The sequence below is a fragment of the Rhea americana genome, unplaced genomic scaffold (genome assembly GCF_003343005.1).
Source record: "Rhea americana isolate MKP2758 unplaced genomic scaffold, rheAme1 scaffold_51, whole genome shotgun sequence".
Taxonomy (NCBI): Eukaryota; Metazoa; Chordata; class Aves; order Rheiformes; family Rheidae; genus Rhea; species Rhea americana.
Genome location: NW_028186657.1, coordinates 1,710,531 through 1,736,898, shown reverse-complemented (window position 1 = coordinate 1,736,898; position 26,368 = coordinate 1,710,531). Strand labels below are relative to the sequence as shown.

At 38.0% G+C, this 26,368-nt stretch overlaps 1 protein-coding gene across 6 annotated transcripts; it reads right to left on the bottom strand.

Moving 5' to 3' along the window:
- Positions 1–1,024: 1,024 nt before the first annotated feature.
- Positions 1,025–26,108, bottom strand: FBXO38 (F-box protein 38). 6 transcript variants are annotated; one of them, XM_085317885.1, is made up of 22 exons: positions 26,029–26,108; positions 23,247–23,388; positions 22,210–22,343; positions 20,907–21,070; positions 20,343–20,508; positions 19,831–19,968; positions 19,421–19,558; positions 18,930–19,023; positions 18,370–18,500; positions 17,826–17,996; positions 16,826–16,968; positions 15,732–15,954; positions 14,978–15,097; positions 13,725–13,919; positions 11,257–11,976; positions 8,148–8,248; positions 6,684–6,786; positions 5,442–5,608; positions 4,170–4,315; positions 3,263–3,366; positions 2,879–2,992; positions 1,025–1,666 (listed from the first exon to the last, which is right to left on the bottom strand). In XM_085317885.1, the coding sequence occupies exons 2-22, from the start codon at positions 23,372–23,374 to the stop codon at positions 1,488–1,490; spliced, it is 3,579 nt and encodes a 1,192-aa protein (XP_085174011.1). In that variant the 5' UTR covers positions 23,375–23,388; positions 26,029–26,108; the 3' UTR covers positions 1,025–1,487. The 6 variants fall into 6 exon arrangements, with proteins under 6 accessions (XP_085174011.1, XP_085174013.1, XP_085174015.1 ...); XM_085317887.1 differs by having other exon boundaries at positions 13,740–13,919; XM_085317889.1 differs by lacking the exon at positions 26,029–26,108 and having other exon boundaries at positions 20,907–20,994; positions 22,210–22,327; positions 23,247–23,358.
- Positions 26,109–26,368: the final 260 nt, after the last annotated feature.

The following is a 26,368-nucleotide window of genomic DNA, read 5'->3' as shown; positions in this document are numbered from 1 at the left end:
ACATTAAGAATAGATCAGACCATAGGTAACGGTATGGCACATCTAAAGGTATATTTGTGCTGTCACAGCTGCGTACGCAGAGCAGATATTGTTTCACAGCAAACTAGCGTTTAGGAAGTCTCATGCTCCCACAGTGCGGATTACTAACAGCATCCTAGCTAACTGGTTTAATACTAATTTCTGCTTCCTTATACTGTACTGATAACATTCCTGTGACTAGTGTGGATTCATCTCTTGCATTTTAAAGATATGAAGGTTATGATACACAGTAAGATAATCAATCTTCAATTGAAAAAGAGGGTCCTGCATTATAAGCAGGATGTTAAAGAAAAAAAGTAATGGAAAGGATTTCAGTCTCTTACATACATTCACCTCAGTTTGTCATGCTGACACATGCCTCAATACCTCAGTCTCTACCAGTAGAACTTCTGTAGGGCACATAGTACGCACCACTTTTATATTGGACTTGCAGCAAATTCTAGGCATACACACAAAATGCGTACAGACGCTGCAGGAACCGGAGGCATTTCCTGTTTACAATAAAAATAAGTGTTCAGGGCAAACAGCAGTAGTATTTACTGATCGTATAGAAAACTTGCCTTCATGAGTGAACATGAATCAGTCTGAAAGCCAAGTCAGATGAATCCTGTGCTTTTCCTAGTTGCAGCAATGYCGGTAATTACACATCCCTTTTCCTCCCAGTCTCATGCGGAAAAGTCAGTTTTGAGCCAGAGAGCACATGCACATTYATGTTACAGTGACTGGAAGCAACATTTACCAACTTGTTTCTTATTACAAGAGCCAAATACACTACTCAAATGAAACTGACAGTGCCATAAAATGTTTTTGAAAATATTTTGATTCCCAGATGCTACATTTCTTCAAAAAAATGTTTTCATGAAGTCTGGAAGATTCCAGAGATCACTAACTACTCTTCCCCCCRCTCTCCCCCCAGCTTTTGGCATTCTTTGCAACAGCCATAGAACAGTTCTCTCCCTTTGAAAAATGCACACAAGACGCAAAGTTTGTGCTCAACAGGTTTACTCAGACTGGACTCTTAAACGCTCAAGAAAAAAGGCACAGATTAAAAGAGACTCTGATGACTCTTCTGAACACAGCAAATGGGGTTTTGCGTATAAGAAAAAAATACTGCTATGAAYTGTATGAGCTGAAAAATTCAAATATTTCTCCCTGGTCCTACTTATTGGCCTTCATTAAAATGGAATTAAATTAAATTGTATAAACATATGAAATAAAGTCTCGGTATTAGGAAGTTTTTCTTTTGTTTCCTCTATGTACAAACCTTAGTATACAATTTTTACTTTTCATTATACATTTACTACATACTCTTTTCCAAACTGAGTCAGGGCAACTGCAAAGTATATGTTTCAAGAAACCACACTGCAGTCAGAAATAATCCACCTGCTTTCCTTGCCAGCAGTGCCAATCAGAATTTAGGAAGAGATGACTAGTTGTGGGAGATCCACTCAAATGTAATCATCTTCTACTGGTTCACCATTGACATCACAGTAATGGATGAAGATAGCCACAACACGCTGGAATACACCTTTTTTCATCTGGCGCAGTTCAGAGATCTCTTCTCCTATTGTCTCCATGCAGATGTCTGCAGACAGCTGTCCTTTTCTCCGGGGAGCATAAATAGTAGCTGTGGAAGGCACAAGAGAATAAAAAATACAATCTTTCCTAGAAAGAAACTCACAAATGAATCTGTTTTGTAATAGAAGTGCTGGTCTTTGAAAACACAGCAAATAACATGAAAGTGTGTCAGGTAAGTAAGAATACATAGTCTGAATTTGAAAAAAATGAGTATGTACTAAACTGCAATCATCAGCTGAGTCAACGTCAAAAAAAGTCATAGAACTGTACAGCCAAGAAAGACTTCTTCCTCATCCTCTTGAGCTTCATTCCCTCAAACTGGAGCTAGATAAACGCTAGTCCAGTGTTCAGATAGGACGTTATGCAATCATGTCTATCAGAAGTCTGTCCAATTTAACAAATACTTCTCGTGCAAGAGATTCCTAGTTAAGTACCAGGAAAAACTATTTATCCCTGCTACCAACAAATCTAATGAAGTGGGAAGCTAACTTCCCACTCAAGCCCTAGCAACTGCCCACTACAATATTTTCAAGAAAAACTCCTTAATAGTATSGATACTGAATACTACCTGAATACTACCCCTAGGGTCATCTCTGTTCTAGAGTATTCAAACAGTTTTTTTCCTCTTTTCTCCCAAGGTTCTGTGAATTTTACTCCTCTCTGCTAGACTCTCTTCAGCTTGCCTTAATAAACACTTCTAAAAGCAAGACTAGAGACAGTATTCCAGCTGTGTACTTCCCAGAAATGCCAMTAAACTCCAGAGACCACAAATTACTGTGAATACACATGGGTTTACTGGATGCCAAAATGTGCATGTTGCAATATTGTGTGTGATATCCTCCTTACAGCTAAAATAGTCAACTTTGYCTTCATATCTGTCCACACTACGAAATATCAGTGCACAGGATTTATTTTGCTAAGACTACTTGCATGTTAATTCTCCCAAATGCAAGTTGGTAAGGATCATCATTCTTGTGACTATGACTGAAAGTCATCACAATTTTAGGCTAAGCACTCAACTGACTGATTTTACCAGCATTAAGGATCTCCAGATGATCACTGGACACTACAGTCCTCCCCTCTGATAGCTCCCCCTCATTGTCTAGCTCCCAACACTGTTGTAAGTAGCTATTTATCAAACATAACATAYGAGCTAGAAAACTGAAAAATAAAGGAACATATTGAATAATAAAAGGAACATATAACAGTTTGAAACCAAGCAACAAATTGAAGTTCTTCAAATATGTCAAAGAGTACTCACTTCTYTCATCATCCTCAAAATCATATCTGGCATAGCTATTTGGCTCTGCTGTTCTAAGTGACCTCAGCCAYGGGAAGTCAGTAATCATGGAGTAAGGGGCTCCATCCACAATGCCTAAAAGACAGACAGGATGAGTACACACGGAAGACAATGTTAAACTTGCTGCATTAGCATTCTTCATCAAGTAAGCTTCGTTGTTATTAGACAGGTCCTCACTTCAATGCAGAAAAAGTACTTTCTCACTTCAAGTCCCCCACCTTAAACCAAATGTCTTCCACTTCCCTCACAAGAATTTTTATTTMTATCTCTTGCAACCTGATGAAATCAGTCATCTATCTTAGCAAGAGACAGATCATCAGCCCTTAAATCTCTACAAATGCTCACCTTCTAGAGTGTAAATATCTCTTCCCCAAGGGTACTTAGTGTATTTCTTCAGGTCTTCATCAGTTCGTGTAGCTTCAGGGAAGAACTCATATTTAATAAGCTCTCTAGAAATAAAGAGGAAAACATTAGAGCTAGCAGCAATAATGAATATGAGGGGTGGAGGGAAAAGAAACAAGTGGGAAATTCTATTATACAACCTTTTCTTCAATGAGCCTGAAATAGCCTGAGAAATGCTCATCTGAGACTCTCATGCAACCTCAGTATCTAATCCCTTACTCTTGAGAGTAACCACAGAACASGTAAGATTAGGCAAGAAACCAATTAAGCTATCTTTTATGCATAGCCTTCTATCTGAAGGAACAATTCACCACAGCTACAACTGAGCAAAACTTTTATAAAAAWTCTTTAATTATTTTAATAATAATAAAAAAAAATCATGAGAACRGAAACACTTTTCCAAAGTAGCTGKGTAAGAGCCATTGTATACAATTTGCTGCTCCTAGGAATTTTTGCTCTTCACTACGGAGCTGAAATTGACTACATATCTTTCCCAAAAGCTAACACTATTTCATGGACCCAATTTTTCTCTATTTTTATAAGTGAAACCTGTTTTCTGATTTGAAGACATTCCTCAACCATCCTCACTACTTTAACATTCAACTATRTTACTGCAGTATGGAATATAGCTATAGAATTTTACAGTATTTTTATATTAAATAAACCTAGCCATGTGAAAAGTCTTGTGTTGGAATTTCAGTGTCAAAGTGTTTCTACCACCCCAGCCCACCATACAAACCAAGCTTTCTATTGGGCTAACAGAGTACAGTAAGTCTACAGCTACTAACTGTAACTTCTGAATCAGGATTCAGTACCTTTTCTGTACAGCTACTGAAAGGCAAGTACTCACTGGTTAATATTTGCTATTGTATCCATCCAACTCCGAATGCGCACCTTGTTGCGGACATTAGGTGGGTTACTGAATTCATGAATTATGCAAATGTGGTACGGATAAGGACCACTAAATATCTTTTGCTCTAGAGTCAATGTGTCAACCTGTGAAAGAAGGTAGACAAAGACTTGCAACCAAGAGAAAGGAAGGGATGGAGTTTTAGAGTCAAGAGCAGATATCYACCAAAACTCCCAAATTCTGAGGCAAAGTATCAAGACAAACTAAAATTTAACAGCATACATAATCAAATACACAACAGAGCAGAGCTAAACTTTCCTAGTACAGCTTTGCCWATGAGTCCTAATTTAGATGGTGGAATTTGCTGGGAGATTGCAATTTTTCCTGGTATGTAACAATTCTCTAACAAGTAAACAAACTTTCACAAAATTACATTATGGCCTCAACATTCATCCTCTCAGTTTGTCTCTGGCTTAGGATTATTACTTTTATTGGTTTTGGCACTGCCCTCCCACAGCTAAAGCAAGAGATCTAGTTTTAAAGAAAAGCTAGCTTTTATACTAAGTCAGGTCTCCCTTGTTGGAGAGGCAAACAAAGCCAGTGAAAACATTAACAGAAGCAGCATTACAGAATAACACAGAACACAGAGTGACAAAGTTAACCAAGTATTCTGGATCTTACATTAGGTTCTCTTATTATTTGTTGAATAACCTCAAGAAGTGACTAAATGTTAATGYGCACTTCTTCTACATGTAATCTGGAGGCAGAAAGGGTAGCTCTCAGTGCCATAACTGCCTTGCAACACTGTCTAGCRCTAATCAAAAGAGGATGCAGCTTTCAGTAAAGCAGGATTCAAAACACTGTGTTGTTATTAAAWCTAGAAGGACATGTCTCACAGATTTCAAATACTTACTCTATGTCRTATTTGTGATTATAAACAACCTGCACTAGCAGCATCTAAGTTCTTGTAGTTACTTTTAGTTATTTAATTTAGAATAAATTCAATACAATATGGATTTTTACAGTATCACATAATGCAATGAATATTGGAGATTATAAAATTAAGTCTTAAAATTCGTTATCATCCAAGTTCCAGACTCTGCAGTAAAAGCCTTCATGGGATATGGCTTCAATAATAAGTTTCCCTGAGTTGTGTTACTGTAACATTTACGTTTTCCGCATTAACTGAAAAATGTATGAAGTCAAAAGAAGTGAAAGAATATTGGCAGTACTTCAGATGTGTTCATGAACAAATTAGAGATGGTTGTGTACCTGCTGCATTGGACGAAGATAAATGATCCGATTCCTTTCTGGTGGCATTCTGAGAATCTGATCCAGAACTTGATCCATATTTAACTTCTTGCACTGGGCATAGTCAAACCGATTGACAACTGGTGCATTTTCTACTTTTAAGTGCTTCAGTACACGGCACCTTGTAGCTATAAATCAGAAAATAAAGAGAAATACAATACAGAAAAGACCTGAAGARCTTCCTTTCAGAGATTTTCAAAGCAGATTGCTTCGAAAGAAGGCAAATCAGTAATGCAARTAAAAGACAACTAATGAACTAATTTGGATAGCTGGCAACATATATATTGAAAAAATATACTAACTGTTCATTTCTTCAGTATTATGATCAAAGTTCTCATTAGTGAACCTCTAAGAAGAGTCCTTTTAAGAAGCCACGTCTAATTTAATCTGAYCAACAGTAAGACTTTTTTCTCCCCCTTTGCTTCCTTTTACAAAGCCCCTTGAAACAGTTTGTTATTTATTACAATTAAAAACCACAGATCAAATGCAGAGTATTGTGAAGCCAACACAATATAAGTGATAGTGTTTCCCTTTTAGTAACCCATGTCCACATCATCAAAATTTAGTTAAAAATAAATGTATGTTCCAAGGAGTACTTTAGAATACAAAAAGAAATACTTTCATCATTCTCTATTATGTCTTCATATAAAATATCTGAACTCAGAAGAGGATGTGCTACTAATTGTAGATATTACAGTTAACAATAAATGACCCAGTGCTTCAAAATGGAACTAGTCATATGCTCTGGAACGCAAATTTAAGGCAGCTTAAACGCCATCATTTAAAATAGATTTTTACCATGTCAAGAAAAAAAATAATTCTGTCAGTTAAATGATCTACAGAAGAAGGAAGAAATAAGAGAACAAGGTGCTCTAAAACTCATTTCATCAACTCCCAATTATCATATTATAGCCCTTCAATAASTGTCTCTATTTTCATAATTGTCATAATTTCATTTGCTGATTTTTTTCAGATATTAATCTTTATTAAATCAGTTACAGCATAAAAGGAAAGGTGACACTGAAACTGAGAAGCACTAATACTTGGTGTTCTAAGCATCAGTCTGAAGAATACAAAATAAGCAGTGAACTGACTAATTCTTTCAAAAACTTTTAATGATCCCAGATGGAGAAAATGTTTAAAGAAACAGAGTAGAGAGCCTTGATAGGCTGGAGCCTTGTCCTGATGACATTAATTACATACCATGTATGAACATCATTTTCGGGCAGTCTTTCAGTACCAAGTCTGTTATTCCACAGTTAGTCAAGGTGATTCCAACAAGGTTTTTGGATTTCAAAGTCAGTACCTGATGAAAGTTAAAAATACATCTGTAAGAGGGTAAAACAAAGGGAAAAGCTAAATTTAAAGAGATACTGCCAACAATGAAAACAACTGCTGTTAGACTAGGCTATCACTGGCAGTGAGAGAAAAAGGCTCCCTGCTGACTAGCAACATCACAAAATACAAAACTTCACAGGAAAAAAGTCATATCACAAAGCACAATTTTATCAAAAAAACCCAAATCCTAAATACCATCAATCAGGAACTTCAATCAAATTCTACCATTGCARCTCTATTTTTCAATGGAGAAGGAAAAAAAAGRMGGCAAATCAGGACAGTAACTATGTTTAAATACAAATAAAGGTATAGCACAGAGAATCACAGTTTGAACTTCCCATACCCAGTATGTTTCACCACTGTGACTCAAAAGTACACCTCAGAGAGAGCTGGAAATGAAATGGGTAACTTATTCAAACCTGTGTCCACTGTCTGTGTTAGAAAAATAAAACAACTCAAGCTTTAAAACAAGAGATGMATAAGCAGCACAGTGTTCTTTTAAAAATGGTGCATTTTAACAAGAAAAATCATATACCCAGAAATGTCTTTTATGCTAATTATAAAAACTATAATGTATCTTAATAACCAGAGAAAAATTATTGGCCACATTTGCAAAAGCTATCTAAAACTAGCGAGGCTAAGTTCCTTCACTTGACAGTCAAAGGGAAAAAGAAATATAAGCAGACTTCTCTAGAGTAGGATTCAAAAGAGAAGCCTAATTTAGCTATTCTGAGCCACACTGACAGGATCCCTTGTTCAGCTAGAATGAGAGCCTAGGGTAAGTACCCTCACTACACTGAAACCAGATTTCGTGATTTCTCCTTCCATGACCAATCTTCACTGCAGAAGAATTAACTCAAATTATTTACACACACAAAGAACATCCACCCTGCAATTCAACATTTGAGTTGCTGTATCATAACCACATCCACAGTTAGAGGTAACTGCACATCCCTATTGTTTTTTATTTAAAAAATCAAAACAAAAAAAGTAGACTTTGCTGTGCTTTCAAAAAGTAAATGCCAAAGAACAAAAGCTTTCCTCTRTGCATCAAGAAGGCACTGTGGAAACACAGAACTTGATGCATCAGTGTTGCCACAAGCATCTGACAAACCTTAGCAAGTACAGTTTTAGTTTGTACTCCGCTCTTCTTGGGCCAGAGTACTGCTGCACCTGAGGCAGCAATTCCTCCATAAGAATAGAGCCAAAGAAAGCAGCAACATCAGTTATAACTCAGCTAGTTCTACAGCAAACACAAGCTTGTAGTGTATCATTGTTCATGAACTCCTGCAGCTGAAAAATCTGCAGCAGTAGAAGACAAGACCTTACTTGAACATGATCATCCTCAATAACTGGGTCACTYGTGCTTGTGGACTTGTCAGCTGTCCTTTTCCGCTTTGTGGTTTGTCGTGGCTTTGGCTTGGCCACCTCTGGAAACAGAAAAACAGAAAATCTTTCATCTGTTTACATTCCAGGAAAACAATAGAGGCATTTCTTYGTTAATACTTCCAATAAGACCATGTCCTTGTTAAATAAGATAAATCAAAATACCTGTCTGGCTTGAAATCAACTGTGTATATCTTCCTAATATAAAAAGCATTTTCAGGTTTGTTGTCAAAATCATTCACGTGGAGTAAAGGGAGGGAGGGCAGTTAATAGATTAAAACACAGGAATGCTAAAACTACTAATTCAACAACTCAGCAAGATAGATGTAGAGCCAAGAAACAGAYGTTGGATTGTTAGGTTACACTTGATTCTCTACAACAAAACAAAACACTCTTGACAAATACAGGAACCAAAATAGCTGTAATGTTTTAAATAAAAAATTTTCTTCAAAATCTGCTTGTTGCAATTGTCACTAGTTTTCTCCTGATGTTGTAAAGGTTTAAAAAGCTTTGAGGTCCCCAAGTTGCTCCTCACTGTTTCACGCACCACTGACATCAAATTCTTGCTGTATTTTAAAAGACAAGTTTTTGAAAATAAATGATAATAGATGAATTCTTACATTAGAAAAAAATAGAATTTTCTATAATCATCAGATCTAAAGTGACGTATTTTAGTAAAGGTGAAACTTCAACTTTTCCTCCTAAATAGATGGCATGTTTACAGATTCACAATCAAGATAAAAATKTAAATATTAGAGACAATATACTATTTTGTGTTATACTACCAATAGCATTAAAGATTATCTGTTTCCTGTGTAACATCAAAATCCACTCATGCACATAAACTATTAATTACAGCTGACATTCACTAGGCCTATGAAAGTGCAGAATTTAGGCTACTCCTTTATGGGATCCACAGTTTGGAAAATGTAAAGTAGCCAATCTGTAGCACATATGCATTATCATTAGTGTGGTGTTTTTTTTTTTTTTGTTTTTTTTTTTTTGACAATTCCTAAAATACCTACAGATAGCGAAATACTTCCCAGCTATGGTGTTGGAGAAACGTTTCAATTTTTTCTTGAATGGTTCAAGGCAAACACCAAGATCAAGAAATCTTTAGAGAAAGTTTAACATAACATGCTTTTTAATACATAACAAGCTTCCTTCACTACAGATGAGAACTAGAAGAAATCCAAATAAAAACATTGTAAGAAAGAGTATACACTGTATATTTACTGAAGTATCATGCATTTCAATAGCCCCTTAACCAGCTAGTCTGTGGTAATAATACTTCTAAAATTTCACTTTAATATTTTACTTGTTCTACTGCTTAATATAAGTGTATAATTTCAAGAAAAATAATTACTTTTGTCATCAAACATAGCTTTGTTATAAAAGCCAAAAACCAATGTCATTTATGCCAAAATAATAGAAAAAAGTGATATTCAAGGCACATTTTTAGACTATATGTGAAAAAACATTTCCAATTCTGTTAAAAAAAAACAAGTGTTTATAATTAGACTAAAACTTGCAAGTAACTAGTATATTCTGTCCTAGAGAGCAAAAAGCATTATAGTGGCCAGGCAGAAGAAATTTCACTGTTTTCTGTATGAAGCAATGATCTGTAAGATTAAAACAACACATCAAATCTCATATCCTACCCTCAAGTATCAGCTAATATTTGATGCTTCAAAGAGGGAAAAACTGCATAAAGATGTACATGTAATTCTAYGGAGCTGAGAAAAAAGTTCTGCCTTAAGCAGGCAAATCAGCTTAAGGCTAAATATAGGGAATACTGAAAAATTTTTCTCCATGAACAGAACAGATCTCGCTCCTGATTAACAACACGAAGACAGAGTATCCTGAGAGTAGCTCTAATTTAATATCTAGATCTGACTTAACTCATTTTATTTGTTGGTAGTGGGTAGATAAGGATGAAGTCTTCTCTTCTGATTTTAGTAGATTAATTAYTAGTCATTATGAGGTAAGCAAGAAAATACATATTTTAAATTAAATAGAAAGATCATGTTATCAACCTGAGATGCATTTAGCTATGAAACAGCTTCCTAGGTGATTTAAGTTTCATTAATACTTGGGAAATTAAGATAAACTGGAAAGACACTAGGAAATACTGTGTTTGAATCATTCTATGTTAACAGATATGGAACTGATTACTTCAGTCCTTTCTACTTCCAACACATGCAGCTCAACTAGCATGATTAATTTTTCAGTTTCATTTTACTTGTCAGATACTCTCAGCAAAGAATCCTGGATATACGAAGTAACTGTGAGATGTGCTACACCAGACTAAGATGATTATTTTGGCAAGGAGGTACACTAGGAAGAAACAGAAGATGTCAGCAAGTTCCCCTCTCACRTCTATTTTTCCCTGTTAACATTCCTGGCTTCATTACAGCCATTCAGAGATTTTTGTTTTATCATTTTTATCTGACGTGATGTGAAATACAACTCTAATAAAAAGAAAATTATCAAAAAGTTTGATGGCCATGCCTTGGCAGTGGAATACAACGCGCAGGTGCACAAGCTCTGTAGTATTRCAATTCAGTTATAATTTTGTCCTTCTTTAATTGCTGATAAAGTATCAGTTATTAACTTTTGCCCTTTTGCTAAGATCTGAGCATACCTTTTTTAAAGGGAGAATTTTAATAGGGGAGATCATATTACGTTTGAATGAATAACAGCCTTCACAGGAAGGGGTACTTTCAACAGAAGTTGCATTTGATCTTCAAATCAGTAAATCAAACACCATCTAGTATATATGGGTAACGTGTGCACACGCATATTTTCATGAAGAAACTAGTCATTGGCACTTTTTACAGAGAGATTCATTACTTTACTCAGCCATCGCAGTAAAGTCAGATGTTTCTGTGAAGTCAGACATTTGTATTCTATCAATATACTTACCCTTTAATTATTAATCAGTAACATTAATGTTTAACTTCATTATTACCCACGAGTGTTGCTTTTATTCAATAGTTTCATACCAGCACAGCAGTTTACTCAGAAATGAACACATTTTTATGGGTCATACCTGACTCTGACACCAGAGGGACATGGGACAGCTTGCTTCGAGCTCTTGTTAGTGGYCGGCGTGGATACTCTTCTTTATACTCCATCTCATAGCTCCTTGGCTGTGAACCAGTGCTTTCCTCCTCATTGGCAGGCCTGCAAGCATTCCCACTAGTCCTCTCATCACTTGTCCCTACTGGAGACCCACAGTTTGGCAGAGTCCTAAGTGCAAAATCCGACCCAGCACTGTTTGGTCCACTTCTGCAGGCTCCACTTGTGGATGGGCATTCCCCATCACAACACCCGCTAGTCCTCCGCTCTGCGTCCCGAGGCTTATAGCAAGAACACCTGGAACAAACAGAGCTCTCCTCGGTCTCTCTTTCACTAGAACCTTCACTCTTACAAGGCGAGCAGACACACTGCCTGGACTCATCTGCAATCACTGGACTGGTGCCAGTAGAGTGGCTATTAGCTGTCTGGGCACATTCAGGGCTAGGAGAAGCAGCACTGCAGGAGTTGGATGTTCCTGWTGATCCTGTAGCGTTACTGCAACCTGGATAGGAATCTTTGCTTTTGTTTCTTTCAGGCAGGTCACTTGCTGCTTTCATGTCTGCTTTAATCTGCTCACTTGTTACTTGACAGCCTTTCTCACAGCTGCTCTCCTCAGTATGGAACTTCTTCGTCTGGCCCACTTGGCTGGCACTACACCTCTTCCGCAAGGGCGTCTTTCCTTTACCACTCACTTAAATGAAAGAGTTCAGCATGAGAGAACAATGGGATAACCTAACGCACAGTATAAATAAATACTGAGTGCTACTCTGCTAGGGGCTACTTAAAACAGGAGGCAGCCTAGAGGCCAGTGACAAATCTTGTGGGGACCACTTTGGCATCACAGCTCTTTGGGAGGTACGGGAAATAAAGATAATTCCAGCAGTTGCTGAACCTCTACGATTTCCTGAAGATATTTTTGTAGCAACGTGCCACAAATGAGATACATATTCACCAGAGAGRCTAGTACTTCCACACAGCAGCTCACTGGTTAAAAAGGTCAAAGCACAAAAATATGAAACAAACAAACAAGAAAGGCTTTTGTTTTCTAAAATATGAGGAATAAATCTGAGGAATTAAGTAGTAATAAAATGTGACTGAACTTTGTTTTAATTAGCAACCCTTAGTTCCAGTTCTGGCTATGAAAAATAGTGTGAAAAGGCAGTACTGGTCTCATCATACAGCTGAATTGGAAAACATACTGAATAGTATCCRAATCATAATCAGAACTTAAATGTCTGCTCTGTCTTAATCCTCTCATCCAATTAGATTAAGCATTAGCCAGTTAGCCTAAGAAACATTAGAAGCAATACAAAAGTTTCCAAAATTAGCTTTTAGCTATTACAGGTTATTTCAACCCCAAACAAGAACTGATCTCACCTTTATAGCACAGTACTCTACAAGTTTCCAAGTTGAAACCATCAGTCTTGCTGAAGTGTACCAAAATGACAGGGGGGCTGATGTGTAGGGAATATGCTAGTTACAAACAGGAATCTACTTGTTTCATTACAGCTTTGATTTGCCCTAGGCTTTGCAGAAATAAAACCAGTATTAGGCCAGTAAGTTTCTCAGTTTTTCACAAAACAGGAATTTTATGTTAACTGCTTAGCTAAATAATCATTAAGGCTTAATACTATGTGTACTTCATCTGTCAATTATTTAGAATTTATAATTCAACCTTGACTTCCTCCTTGCTTGCATATGTTACTTAGAATACAAACTACAAGAAATAGTAAGCCATCTGTGTTGTTGGAAAGGCACCGCTTCCCAGAGTATCAGATGCAGGCATCAGACTTGGTATCACAGATACACACCTTACAGATGTAAATTCTACAAGAGAAAGTCTTTTCCTATCTCTTCAGTCATCTTAATATTATGACACCCCAGGCCTCTAACTCTGAAGGATGTCACCAAATGAGCATTGCTCAGTGGTAAAGAGGACAGAGTACTGGACATCAACCTGAATTCTAACTGATTTCCAAAGCTCCCAAAGACAAATATTCTTAAAGTGTCCCCTTTGGGATGCTCCTACAGGGCCTGCGTGAACCTAAAGGTGGCCAGATCCCTTCATGCATTTACTCCAGAGGTTACATTTTGTATTAGCAGCAATATTTGGGGAGATGGTTATCACACAACATAGTTGCAAATCTGACTTGACGAACTGTATGTACTTGCAAATATAGAACAGCTGTGGGTTTCTGCAGGTACAATACTGCAGTATCACCATGTTCCATCTGCTTCCCTATAGTGACTGGGTGATCAGAGAACTTGAGATGTGCCCCTACATCTCCATTCTAGCTTTATAACAGGAAGAAAAAGATTGGGGGCAAACAAGTAAGCGTGCATTATACAAAGTTGGAAATAAAACCAAATCTAGATTGTTTTCTAATTGGAAAATTGAAGCTTAAGAATAAATTCTGCCCAGCAGCATCCAGCCCTTACCCAACTCTTTCACACCTGAAGGCTCTCTGCTTTCCACTGGATCTCTTGCCTTCTCTTCTCCATCTGAGTAGTTCTGTGCAATGCTGTTAGTGATGCAAGCTCTTGAAGTCCCCATGTTTTCTTCCTCATCCTCACTGTCTGAATCATGGACAGTAATAGGTGCTGCTTTTACAACAGGCTGAATGCCACTTGGTCCTGAAAACAGTAGAAAAGTACCAACAGCTCATATTACCCCCCCAAAAAAAGCCAAGCAAGCAAGTATCCAAGAGACGGATTTGGTTGAATTTAGCCACACTTTTAATTTAGCCATCCTTTCTGTGAATGCCTCATTAAAACCAAAAGTTACAGCATTCTAGCTTGCAGAGGGAATGTGTCAATATAAGACAAAAACGTAAGCTTCTTATAACGTTTCTCTGTTTCAGAATATCTAGAAGTTCTTCTATAATAGTAAAAGAACTATTATAACCAGTCTCTGAAACCTTCAGCAAAGGGACAGGAATGTTGGTCAGGACAACTGCAATTATCCTTCACCCACAAAAGCAGGTAAGGTCCTCTCTGAACAACCAGTAGTGATGTACAGGAAAAAGGCCCCAAAAAAACTCATCAATCCTTCTCCAACAGTACGAGCTATCAGCCGTGAATACAAGCGTGCTTTATTATGACTCCTGCCTATAACCAAAAGCATGAGCCAATCACAATGACGTAACTGTCTGMGAATAACGCAAGAAACGAATATAAAGTAAAATAACCTTTTCAGGAGCTATCCTGAGGAAGTGAATAGATCCAGCATATATGTACACCACTTAGTGCTGCTGGCATATCTACTAGACAAACATTCAGCAAATGGTAGATATAAAAAAGTAGTCAAGACTACTTAATGGATGTCACTAATACAAACTGTTCTGGCTTGAATGCAACCAAAAAGAGATTCTGTAAGTTGTAGAAGTGAGGCCATTAACAACAACATCGGAACAAGACAAGCTTATTCAGGTATTTTGAGGCTCTCGTCATACTCAACCCAAGAACAAGCCTTTAAAATCAAGATCTTTTACTCCATGTGCAGAAGAAAATTTTAAAAGCAGTTTTAAAATAGAATAAAGTTCCTTTGCAGCAGTAGGCTGTGCTAGCAACATTTCAAATGCACCACACATCCCCACTGAAGAAAGTCATTCAAAATCAGACTTACACTGAAGAATTCAACCCATCAAGAAGTGGATACTGAAAGGTAATTTCCTTCCAGAACTTAAAATTACCTGCTTGCTCTTCATCAACCTCCATAGGAACAACAGCCTGGCTTTGAACAGGGATCTCATTCTGACTTTGCACGACAGCCACTCCTTCTTCCTGTGCCACCTCCTCCATTTCATTCAATGCTGAAAAGATTGAGATAAGGTCAAGAGAAGGAAATGAAAGGAACACAGCCCATAAGCATAGCAGAGATTCAAACAGTACCCACAGAGACATAGATGAGACACCAAGAAATAAATAACAGCTGCCTTGATTCCTTCAGCAAGTTTCAAAGGATGTAGAAAGCTTCTCACAGACTTGTTCTACATCATCTCCTTAGCTAAGGCCCCAGCCTAACTTCCAAGTTTACTCCTCCCAAATTTCCACTTCTCAAAAGCTTTGCTCTACTGAAGTAAGCAGTATATCCAAGATTCCCATATTCATCCCTTCAAATGACTTTGCTGGTAAAGCTTAAAAATACACCAGACACTGATGCACTCCCAGCCCAAGAGGCCTAGAAAACTACTTCCATAGACCAGTATCATACTGAAACTTTAAACCAGTAACACCTGTACTACAATACGTTACTGACTGAAAGTGTAATATGCCTGTATTGGCTATCAGATAAAATATAAAGATGCTTTTATCATACATACAGATATCAGAGATGTATCAGAGTAGTGAGTTTTCAATGTATATTCATATCTTCTCTAGGAACCTACATAAACGGCAATACCAAGTAAAAGCACTCCCTGCAAAGGTTCAGAGATCAGTGGTTACCCTCAGCTGCAATCTGCTGTTCTTCAGCCTGCCCATCTTGCCGCAGCTCATTCTCCTCATTCTGGTCATTTGGATGCTGGTGATTGTTGTGGTGGATGTTGGGATTGTTGTTATTCTGGTGGTTATTATTGTTGTCATTGTCATTGTTAGAGTTCTGATTACTGACCAAGGCAGATGAAACACCGATCCCTGTGCCTGCACTTAGGCCGACACGAGCACAACCCTGAAACAAAGAACAACGACACTGATTCGGAAACACTGGTACTTACCTACACAACATGTCCTAAAGTCAAGAAAAGAGGCAGTATTACCTAGGCAGAACAACATGCACACACATTGGACAAAGGACCCAGTTCTAGTATTTACTTATGCTATATATTGCAGAAGTCTGTCCAAGTCTGGCAACACAAAAAACTTCTCCCCTCTGTTAAATGCCTATGAAATGAAAACCCATAAAGCATACATWATCTTGCTTTATCAAATGTGATTTCATATGCTATGGGATCATAATAGATCAACATAGATAGGAGATTATATAGAGTCTTCCCAGAAGACAGTGGCCTTGAGATTTAATGAGGAAAAATAGTAGTTTTCTATGCAACCAATATTCATTACAACAATTGTCAGGAAGACTTGTGTGTTACAGAGCAGGAAGAGAAGAGGCAATGTGAAGAAATAAAGTTCCTAAGTTTCAGAAGCACTCAAATATGGTAATAGCACCCCTTTTTCACCAGCTACAAAAATCATAAGAGTCCTTAGCATTGTGAACAGRTCCTTAAGCATGAAAAATAAAATCATATAAAAAGCAACAGTAAAAGTCAAACAGCAGCAGAAAGCCCAACAAAAAGTCCATTCTGTTCTTACCTTCTAATCACATATTCATTCACAATCATGCCTCACCACTGTTTCTATTAACAAAAGAAACTGCAGTGCTTCCCCTAACATACTATATTGATAGCATATGCAAACCTGAGTCATTTACTTACCAAATAAGTAATTATAACTTCTAAAAAGCATGTATAACAACAGAATTTCAATTAATTTTAGATGAGCTGGTAACATTAAAATGCAAAAGCATATCCTGAAAGGCTCACCTTAGGAGGTTCACGGAACATCTGGTCAAGAGAAATAAATTCTAAGCTTGGCAATAACTCAATGAACTGACTGAAAGAATCTAGTTTTATCGCATGACATCGCACTAGGGTGAGGTCAACCAGCCGAGTCCATCTTGAATGATCTGTGGAAGAGGAAAAGATGCATTTCTTGCAAGATTCCTACCTCACTTATTTTCCATTATAACCTTTCCAGATTTGAGACTAGGCATCTTCAGTATCTCCAYTCCACCATTTTTCAGTATCATTATGGTTCCAAATCCTACCTCATCTCTTACACTTGCTGAGAATAAACAGCAGCATGGGAAAAAATACCTCTTATTATACCCTTTTCCACTTCCCACTGATTTTTAAATTTTAATGAAGGAAATAAGTTAATTCTGTTGATGTCTAAAGTTGTTACACTGCGTTACTCTGCATAAAGTTCCTAAGAGTARTATCACATGTCATTCTATTATTATTCAATGATCACACAAGTGAATTTGCAGTTCTAGGTTTATTTTATAACATGCTAGTATCTAAGTAACAAGAACACTATTCTCTTTCTCACTGATCTCTAGTACTTTTATCATCTCTCAGAAAAGGAAAATAAAATCAAATAGGCCACACAGTTTACAGTCTTCTCATTATCAGACCTATAAGGATCAGCATTCAAGAAATATTAAATACTTAAAATACACATATCAGAAGTGGGATAAACTGCCATTTGTCATGTTTTGTTATACTTTAAAACTGATTTCTTCCCCACGTATCAGTGCAAACACATTTACACTTATATATGGAATTTCCATACACAAAGCACGCACGTAGTCAATAATTTTGCAGTCTTGCGCAAGTACATTTCACTGTATCTCAAGCTTTCCTTTCAAAATCTATTATGCTTTTTCACCAAGTAGTACAAACTAAAAGGTTAAATATAGAAATTGTACGTTTTATGTGAACTATTCATAAAATCTCTGTAAAATTTCAAAGTGTACRGTACCTGTGATCCAGTTATTTGGGTTGTGTAAATGTGGGCAGTTGTAAATGACCAGATACTTGATGCAAGAAAACACTTCATTTACAGCTTTCATACCAATGTCTGTAATAATTCCTGGATTTTCAACCACATCAGCCAAGCCGTACTTCACCAAGTCCCCATTCGTCATTTTACCTATGGAAAAGACAGCAACAAATACAGCAATAAATTTCAGCAACTTGTCTTTTAAAGTATAATTTTCAAATTCCATATTTAGTCCAGTTTGGATTAAACAGATCAGGTTATTACTTCAGCTCTGTAAAGCTGAGACTTTTCTGGTTTCAGAAGGGAGAAAAAAAWAWATATATATAYACACATACACACTTACATAATATATATAATATTTAATAATTTTTGTAAGTATTTATATACATAGAAATTAAGATCTGGAGCCTCAATAAGTGCATATTTATATTCTTTTTAATCACTCAGAAACTTATTTAAAATATACAAGTTTTTTATCCTAGTATTTGCCAAATAATATAAGGACTTCTAAAGAATGTCATACACTGTAGTAAAAACTCATCAACATATCCTAGATGAAGAGTTTCAAACTGTGGGAATTCCAGTTCAGCCATCTTCAGAGCAGAAAAAACACCATCTTTGGTCAAGGAAGGCTGGATCCGCACTTCATGCAACCTGAAAGCAATCAAGTATAGTTCATATTAAAAGGTGCTCCAAATCACAATTACTATAGAGGCCAGTGAAGATATGGCTCTCTGGTAGCAGAATGAAAATATTCTTTTAACAATAGCAGAATTAAGAATATACTTGCATCTTTACAACACTATTTAGCAGTTATGTAGCAATGAGCTTACTATGAGACTAACATCATTGAACTCTTTTCAGACAGAAGCCTGAGAACAAGGCTCATGACACAGAGTGAGTCATCAGCAGACAGAATTCTAATTATTTTTCTAACCATAGAATATTCTTATAAATTTTATATGACAAGTACTCCTTAAGCTTTTAAAGGTTATTCTGTTTCTTTATACTTCTGGATTTCATTACTAAGATAATTATTTGGATAAAGGAGAAGAGGGAAAACAAAGCTCTGAAGGTCCATACCTTCGTGCAGCAGTTATGATGAGGTAGCCAAGATCCACTTCAAGCGCATTCTTGCAAGCTCCCAGAACTATAGTGTGCAAATTCCTAAAACCACCTGACAAACAAGAAGCATTCTTTTACTTTTGTCACAGATCACAACCTTAAAACTCTGTAAATTTATCCAGTGTCATTAACAGAAGTAGCTTAACCACAAAAACCCCACCTTTTTTAGCAAAATAATACRAAATATATTTCCATCCACCTCCCTCAAACCCTGTTCCATTCCCCAACAAATGCGACTATTCAAGAGATAATTCTAGGTAAAAAAATAATAAAAAAAAAATACTCAGTACAAAGCTATACTTAACACACCATAGATTACTCCAATCACATAGCTTTAAAAAAACAACCAAGAAAGGACATGCTACAGAAAAAAAGCTAAGCCTCATGTGACTCAAGTATTTGGGTTTGTTTGTTTGTTTTTAAGTACAGGAAGACAGAAACGTTCATACCTGATCTCCAGCTATCTTCTACCACATGCTGGATAAGTCCTCCRAGGAAAGGAACACGAACAAGTTCTAAATGCTCCAAATTTCGGGCAGAAGCCAAGCCCGTCACTAAGGGTACATACTTCAAAGAATTTGTGGGTCCTACAAAGAATCAATCAATACAAAGTAAGTTGMTCATTTAACAAAACTGAGCATACCATGGCAAGTCAAAGATGCCCATATAAATCTACCTGGTTTAGAAAGTCAACAGAAACATGCAGTACCAAGAACAGTATGAGAGAGGAGTATGTTTCCAACAAACATCATGAATAAAACAATGACTTGTTTTGGAATATTGCATAACAAACTTAGACAATTAGTAAATCATCTATATGCTATAATATCCCCTCCATAGATTAATTCCTCTYTCTTACCTGCACAATTCCTCATGACAAAAGTGCGTAAGCTGATACAGAGGAAATCTTTAAAAGGCTGTGGTTTAGTGAGTCTCACCCACTTCAGATAAAGGTGCCTCAGCATTGGGATACAAGGAATTTCAGGGACATTGACTCCTAATAACATATAAACAAAATAAGAGTTCAAATCACATACCATTTTAAACAAGCTTTCAAGTATAAACTCTAGGATAAATTTCTCGGGATTAATTACCTTGGCTTTAAAAGAGAATTGTTTCCTCTGCTACTAGACAGGAAAAAGTTGTAACTTTTATAAACATGAGTTTACCTCAGTTTGTCAACACAGTTTATCAGCGTTTGCGCTTTGGACCAGCTATCATTCATACATATGGTAACTAATAATTGGAACAAAAAAAAAAAAAAAGCTACGCATCAAATTCCCTCCTTTGTAAAGGATGACAACTCTGCAGAATTTCAGAGCCTTTAAATTCATTTGTATTTAAGCCAACTAATTTACCATAAACACTTACCTACTAAGTGCAAAGTCTGAATTTTAGCTCCTATAGGAATTTTCAGTTTGTTCTCAGGAGGGATTGGAAAAGCACCATTACGATTACGAAACTTCCCTAAAATATGAACTTGTGGCATGTATGTCCAAATAGCTTCCACCAGCTCCAGATGAGAGGTCTCAACACCCTGAATAAAAGTAAGCAAAGCAAACGTTCTAATATCAGTTTAAGCAACAGCATCCTCTTAACCACGTGAACTTCTCAGTAATGCACAGAATGTAATGTAGTGTGCCATTTCATTTTAAGCTGGCAAAAGACATGTCTTTTTGAAAGCAGAAGGATCAGAGTTCACTGCTGGACTTRAGAGTACCTGGGATTCCCACTGTTGCAACTAAAACCAGTACTCATTTGAAAGTTAGCTGCACATTTGCAGATGTGGTCACAATTAACTGCTACTCTACATAACCAAGTCTGAATATAAAAAGCCCTACAAGCATACTAACAACAGGTTCATGTCACATTTCTTCTGCACTGGGGATCATCTCAACTGTTGAAGAATGTTCTCTCTTGAGTATAAYCACTCACCAGCAGATTTGGACACGCCTGCAAAGCCTCTAGAACTCCAGGAATGCTGAAAGCTTCATGGCCACGGACTCTGCGTCTTTCAAGATACCTGGGATGAAGACCATAAAGCTGTTCAATGTCTGGCATCTTCCTCAGCAGGGTTAGGAAACTGGAATCAGTGAAACCTAAGATGACAACAAGAGATTTAGTATTTGTGTTACAGCAAGCAGCTAGCTGTAAAGGGAAAACCAAGTATGTTGTTCTCATTGTATAGTAGTACAAATTCTAGAATGTCAGAAGATGTATTCAGTGAAGCAACAGTTTGTCTTCCTCCAGATTCTAAAATTATGACCTACATACTCTTCTGCCTTGAATTTTGCAGGTTTACTATGTTTGTCACCCAGGGCAGTTACATGGTTATAGCGTTAACTACATACTCTCCCTTCTCAATGAAGTACCTCTGCAAGCTGTCAGATTCCGTATGCCTCTGTCTTCCCTGGAATTCTATTTAACAACTATCTGGCTCAAAAATGCCCAACTGGTTCAATAATCTGCAGTTCTTTACTATTCACCACAGCTCACAACTCCCAAAGAAATGACAGTTTCTCAAAATAAAAGATTGTTTTATTCTAACATGACATGAGACAAAGATTTTAAAGCAGTATGTGTTAAGATAAATGTAAGTATAGATAAGTCTAGCCATCTATCTGATATCAGACCTAATAAATATAACTTTGCAGAACTTCTAATTCTTAGAATTCGCTCATTTTATCTCTTTCCCCCAACGCAAACCCCAGCAGTATATTTTAAATCCAACAGAAATCCTAATACTCACAGGGTTGACCTAGGTTGCCAAATTTATCTATTGATCTGAAGATGGCTTGAGGTGTGACATCAAAACTTATTTATTCTTACATTGTTAAGTGTTGGCAGATGAGTTGCTCTCTCATTCCATTGTATTTTTTCCTGCCTGCATGCAAACAGCCTCTTCTTGGATTAACCCTTGGATTAACTCCCTTACAATAATCAGACAAACACAGATTGTATTTACAGATTGCTACAGAGAATCCCCAATTCCGCTACAGCAATATTTAATTTAAACATATATTTTTATATACACATACACGTATATACAGACATATGATTTTTCCAAACCACTTAAGGAAGCCACCCAAATCTCACAAAAGTCAGAAGGAATTAAATATCTAACTCTTTTTACTGCTTTTGAAAGTTTACCCTACATGTGTCATAAGTAATAGTATAGTATAGTCAGCTTTGCTCAATACCAGATTAATGCCGTATCTTAAGTGAGTGTGTTACTCACCAGTGGGCATGTATTCCCACCAGCGGCCTGCACACAAATCCACCACCTTCACCACTCGCAGATACAGAGTGACCGCTTCCTTCAGCTTCCGGGACAGACATTCCATGCACATGATATCCTGCAAGGGAAGGTACCTTTGGGAGAGGAAAAAACACCCCTCTGATTTATCAAAAGCATATTCTTTTCAACTTCTTCCAAACTAAAGAACACCCCAAGAAGGACTACAAGAAGTCAGACATTTCTAATAACTAACAACAATTCAGACAGAATTTTCAGACACAACTCTAGTGAAGTGTAAAATTTGGCTGTGCAGATGGATCTAGCAATTTTTGACACAGAATATAAGATATTCAAGTTAAAAAAATACAGCAACTTAAACTTGGGAGTTGCTTTAGCACTCTAATAAATACTTCTGACAAAAGTCACATTTGCCACCTTTGGTTCCTACATAGTATATTTAAAGGTATTTTCATTTTCTAGTAGATACCGTATTAAGTTTACAGATACTCTGGGTAGCTATTGTTTTTTTAAAACTTTTCAGTTAGACGTTGTATCTTGAATATAATTGGCATGGGAGAAGAACCAAYTTGGCTGGGGCTGTAGGGAAGCTTCATCATCAAGAGGAATCATCAAGATTCACTCATCCAGATGCTCTACTCTATGCACTATGAATTAGATGCAGCTATTTTAAAATACATTTCTCAGCTATTACATCCACACCAAAATCAATAATTAAACACTTGCTACCACTCACCAGTGAACAAAATTAAATCGTATTGTCTTTTCTTTTTTTTTTCTTTAACTTGTTTGTGCCACCATTCATGACACGCACATAAGTTAATTTTAAAAGAGCGCAAATGAATCTTGGAACTGAAAGATCATTTCTCACCCTTTTTTATCCACCACTTTATACCTTTTACATATACACTTTCTGAATATTATGCGACAAAAGCATCAGGAGCAAAGATCAGTACAGAGGAAAAAACAGAAAACAATATAACAATAAATAATAAATTTACTTCTTATAAGCTTCTCACCTAAAGATGTGGCAAAGCACTTCATGAGAGAGCTGGTTCATGTAATCTTTTGGCTCATCAGCTTTGGTAGACTCACAGCCTTCCCTGTTCACTGCGCACGGTTTCACATTTTTCCGTCTGGGCCCCATATTTGCAATGATTTCTGATGAAAGAAAACGTTCACAATGTTACGCAAAATCAGTGCAACTGCCCTTTCAGAAAAGGGACAGAGAGTAAAGAAGAACAGACCAATCACGGTTAGTTTACAAAAAAACAAGTGACACTAAAGACTAACGCTAGTACAGCCAAACTGTATTATCTAAGAAACATTTTACCAGGAAATTACAATGCGCCTCATGCATGAGGTCTCAGACTAACTTGCCAAATGAATTAGTTTCTTTACACTCAAGAGAATAATGTGTATTCAGAGCTACCATCCACATACTAGCTGATCAGGATAAATCACAGCAAAGGCTGTGCTGAGACTAGATTACCAAGCAAATAGTAACTCCACAGATTTCAGTGGCATAAAAAGCATACAGTCCATTTCTACCAGATATAGGAGTACGTATGCTTGTACTTATTTATTACAAAAAAAAAAAAAAAAAAAAACAAAAAAAGATTCCTACCAACCTTTCCTGAAAAATGTCCTATTAAAAGTCCTCAAACTAGCTTTTCTGAGAAGTAAGAATACTAAATGAAATACTCAAGTTGCCTAGTTAAAGATCAAAGTTACAGGAGAACTGAAAGATCTTGCCTCAGCAGCCACATGCAGAATATCCTCTCCCCTATGCCCTTTCAGAAAAGGGCAGATTAATGTATTCTGTCTATATTGTTCCAAAAGCATAACACTACGACAGACAGACTGAAATAACAATGATATACRTTCTGCTGTTTAAAAAACAGGCAAACTGGTTATAATTAGTAATAAATGAAAACAAATATAGATTTAATGTTAACATTAAAATAGCTGAGATATTTCTCATGCCATTTGTCTGCATCAGATGTTGTCCTCACTACTGCTATTTAGCTGAGGAATGCTTTTTGGTAAGTAGAGTAAAGCATCATTAATCCAGTAAACCTGTTTAACAGGTTAACACCAAAATTCAGTGGATGAGGCAAAATAAAAAACTACAGCTTTTGGAAAAACTTTGTCTGTCAAAACTTCAATTCACAGATGCATCTATTACTGCATTTACTGTGATGTAAGTATCTCGATATTTGCTCCACATTATGCAAAAAATGGCACCTGAGCAAAAAGCTCTCAAAAATGAGATGAATTTTTTTTTCTCCAACACGTGATTTATATGCTGGCACAAAACTTGAAATATTAATAGCTCCATTGTGATCTAATTATTGGAAAACATGTGCTTTCACATACATTTGTATGCATTTTAAATTATAAAAAGGTGTACTGCCATATTTCACTTTAATTAAAATGGTGGCATTAAAATAACTAACAACTCCTTCAAGCAAATATCATGAAATGCATCTCTACTCCTTTGGGTTCATTGAGACTGCATCCGACAAATATAAAGACACTAATCTGTTGTTGGTACATACATGGTACATACCTTTTTTTATTATTATTACTATTATTAACTGCAAATTGGAAGAATTCTGGATTTCTTTGTAATATTGAACTTTGTTATTTCCAAAATGGATAATGCAATTTAACTACACAAAGCCCGAAAGTGACTTAAAACTACTTATGAGATTAGGTTTTAAAAAAAGACAAGTATTACATGGATTCCAAGTGAACAGCACCTTATCACTTAATTTGAGGACAGAGCACCATACAACATAAACACTAGTTTAATACAGACATATGATAGAGTTGTATAAAAGGTACAGTGTTAAAAAGTAAAAAGACTATGCAATATAAGGTAACAGGAAATTAAGATTTAAATAAATAGACTAGCATATAGAGAAAAAACATGGAAAAATCAGTAAAGTTTAAAGGCAACGAGCAGAGATCTCCCTGTAGTTTTGGACTGCGGTTCACTTTGGACCCCTCTTAACACTAAGAAGAAGTGAAAAATAAAGATTTCATCTCTCTTGCAGCTGTAGTCTCTGCAAAATACATGCTCCTCTAGATCCTTTTTTGAATTAACACGTGTACCCTTAACCCATCATTCTACACTTACCAGAATGACCCCATTAAAAACAGCCATAGAAGTACCCCTGCCATTTAATAAAGCAGGCAAAACAGTTTTACGTTCCCCAACTAAAATAACCCACGAGACTCTTTAGACGAACGTTATCGCCGTGATTAGGTGATACTACGTTGAACTCAGTAGGCTTAAGGAGGAAGGGAAGCAAAGCCCTGGGGAGAACCCGGCCTGCGAGCCGRGGGGCGCCCCGGCAGCAGCGAGCCGCCGCGGGAGCGCCGGCAGGCGGGCTCCTGCGGCCCGCGGGCAGGTCATCGCCGCCGCGGCAAGCAGCTAGCCGTGGGGAAGGCCCCCTCGGAGCCCGCCCCCCTCGCGGCCCCCGCGCCCCGCTCCCGGCCGCGCCCCGCTCCCGCCGCAGGCTCGGGCCAGCCGCCAGCCGCGGCTCCGCTCCCGGGCAGCGCCGCTTTCCTCGGGGGCTGTCACAGCGCGGGGCCGGCCCCCGCCGCCCCCAGGCCGCGACGGCCGCAGGAGGAGGATGGGCGAGGGAGGAGTAAGAACACCGGCGCTTCTTCGCCGCACCAGGCCCGCCGGCCGCGAGCGGACGGGCACGGGCCGGGGGGCGCCGCAGCCCCCGGCGCCGGGCCCTCGCCATGCCTCCGCGCGCCCTCCCCCAGCCCCCCGCCGCCCCTTACCTGCCCCTCAGCGCCGCCCTGTTATTGTGGCCGCGGGGGGAGGGATGACCCCGGCCGCGCTTCCTGCCGCCCGCTTCCGCCAGCGCCGCCGCGCTTCCGCCACCGGCGGGAGGAGGAGGCAGCCGCGCCCGGCCCCGCCCCGCCCCGCCGCCATCTTGGTGTGGCCGCCGCGGGGCGGAGCGCGCCCGCCGACATCTTGGGTGCGGCGTCTCATCCGCCATGTTTGGTGCGTCGCTCCGGGGGGGTGGGGGGGGGAGGAGGGGGGGCCACGGTGCTCGCCGCCGCCTGCCCGCCAGTCGCCAACAGCCCCCAGGTCAGGCCCCGGGGAGCATTTAGGCGC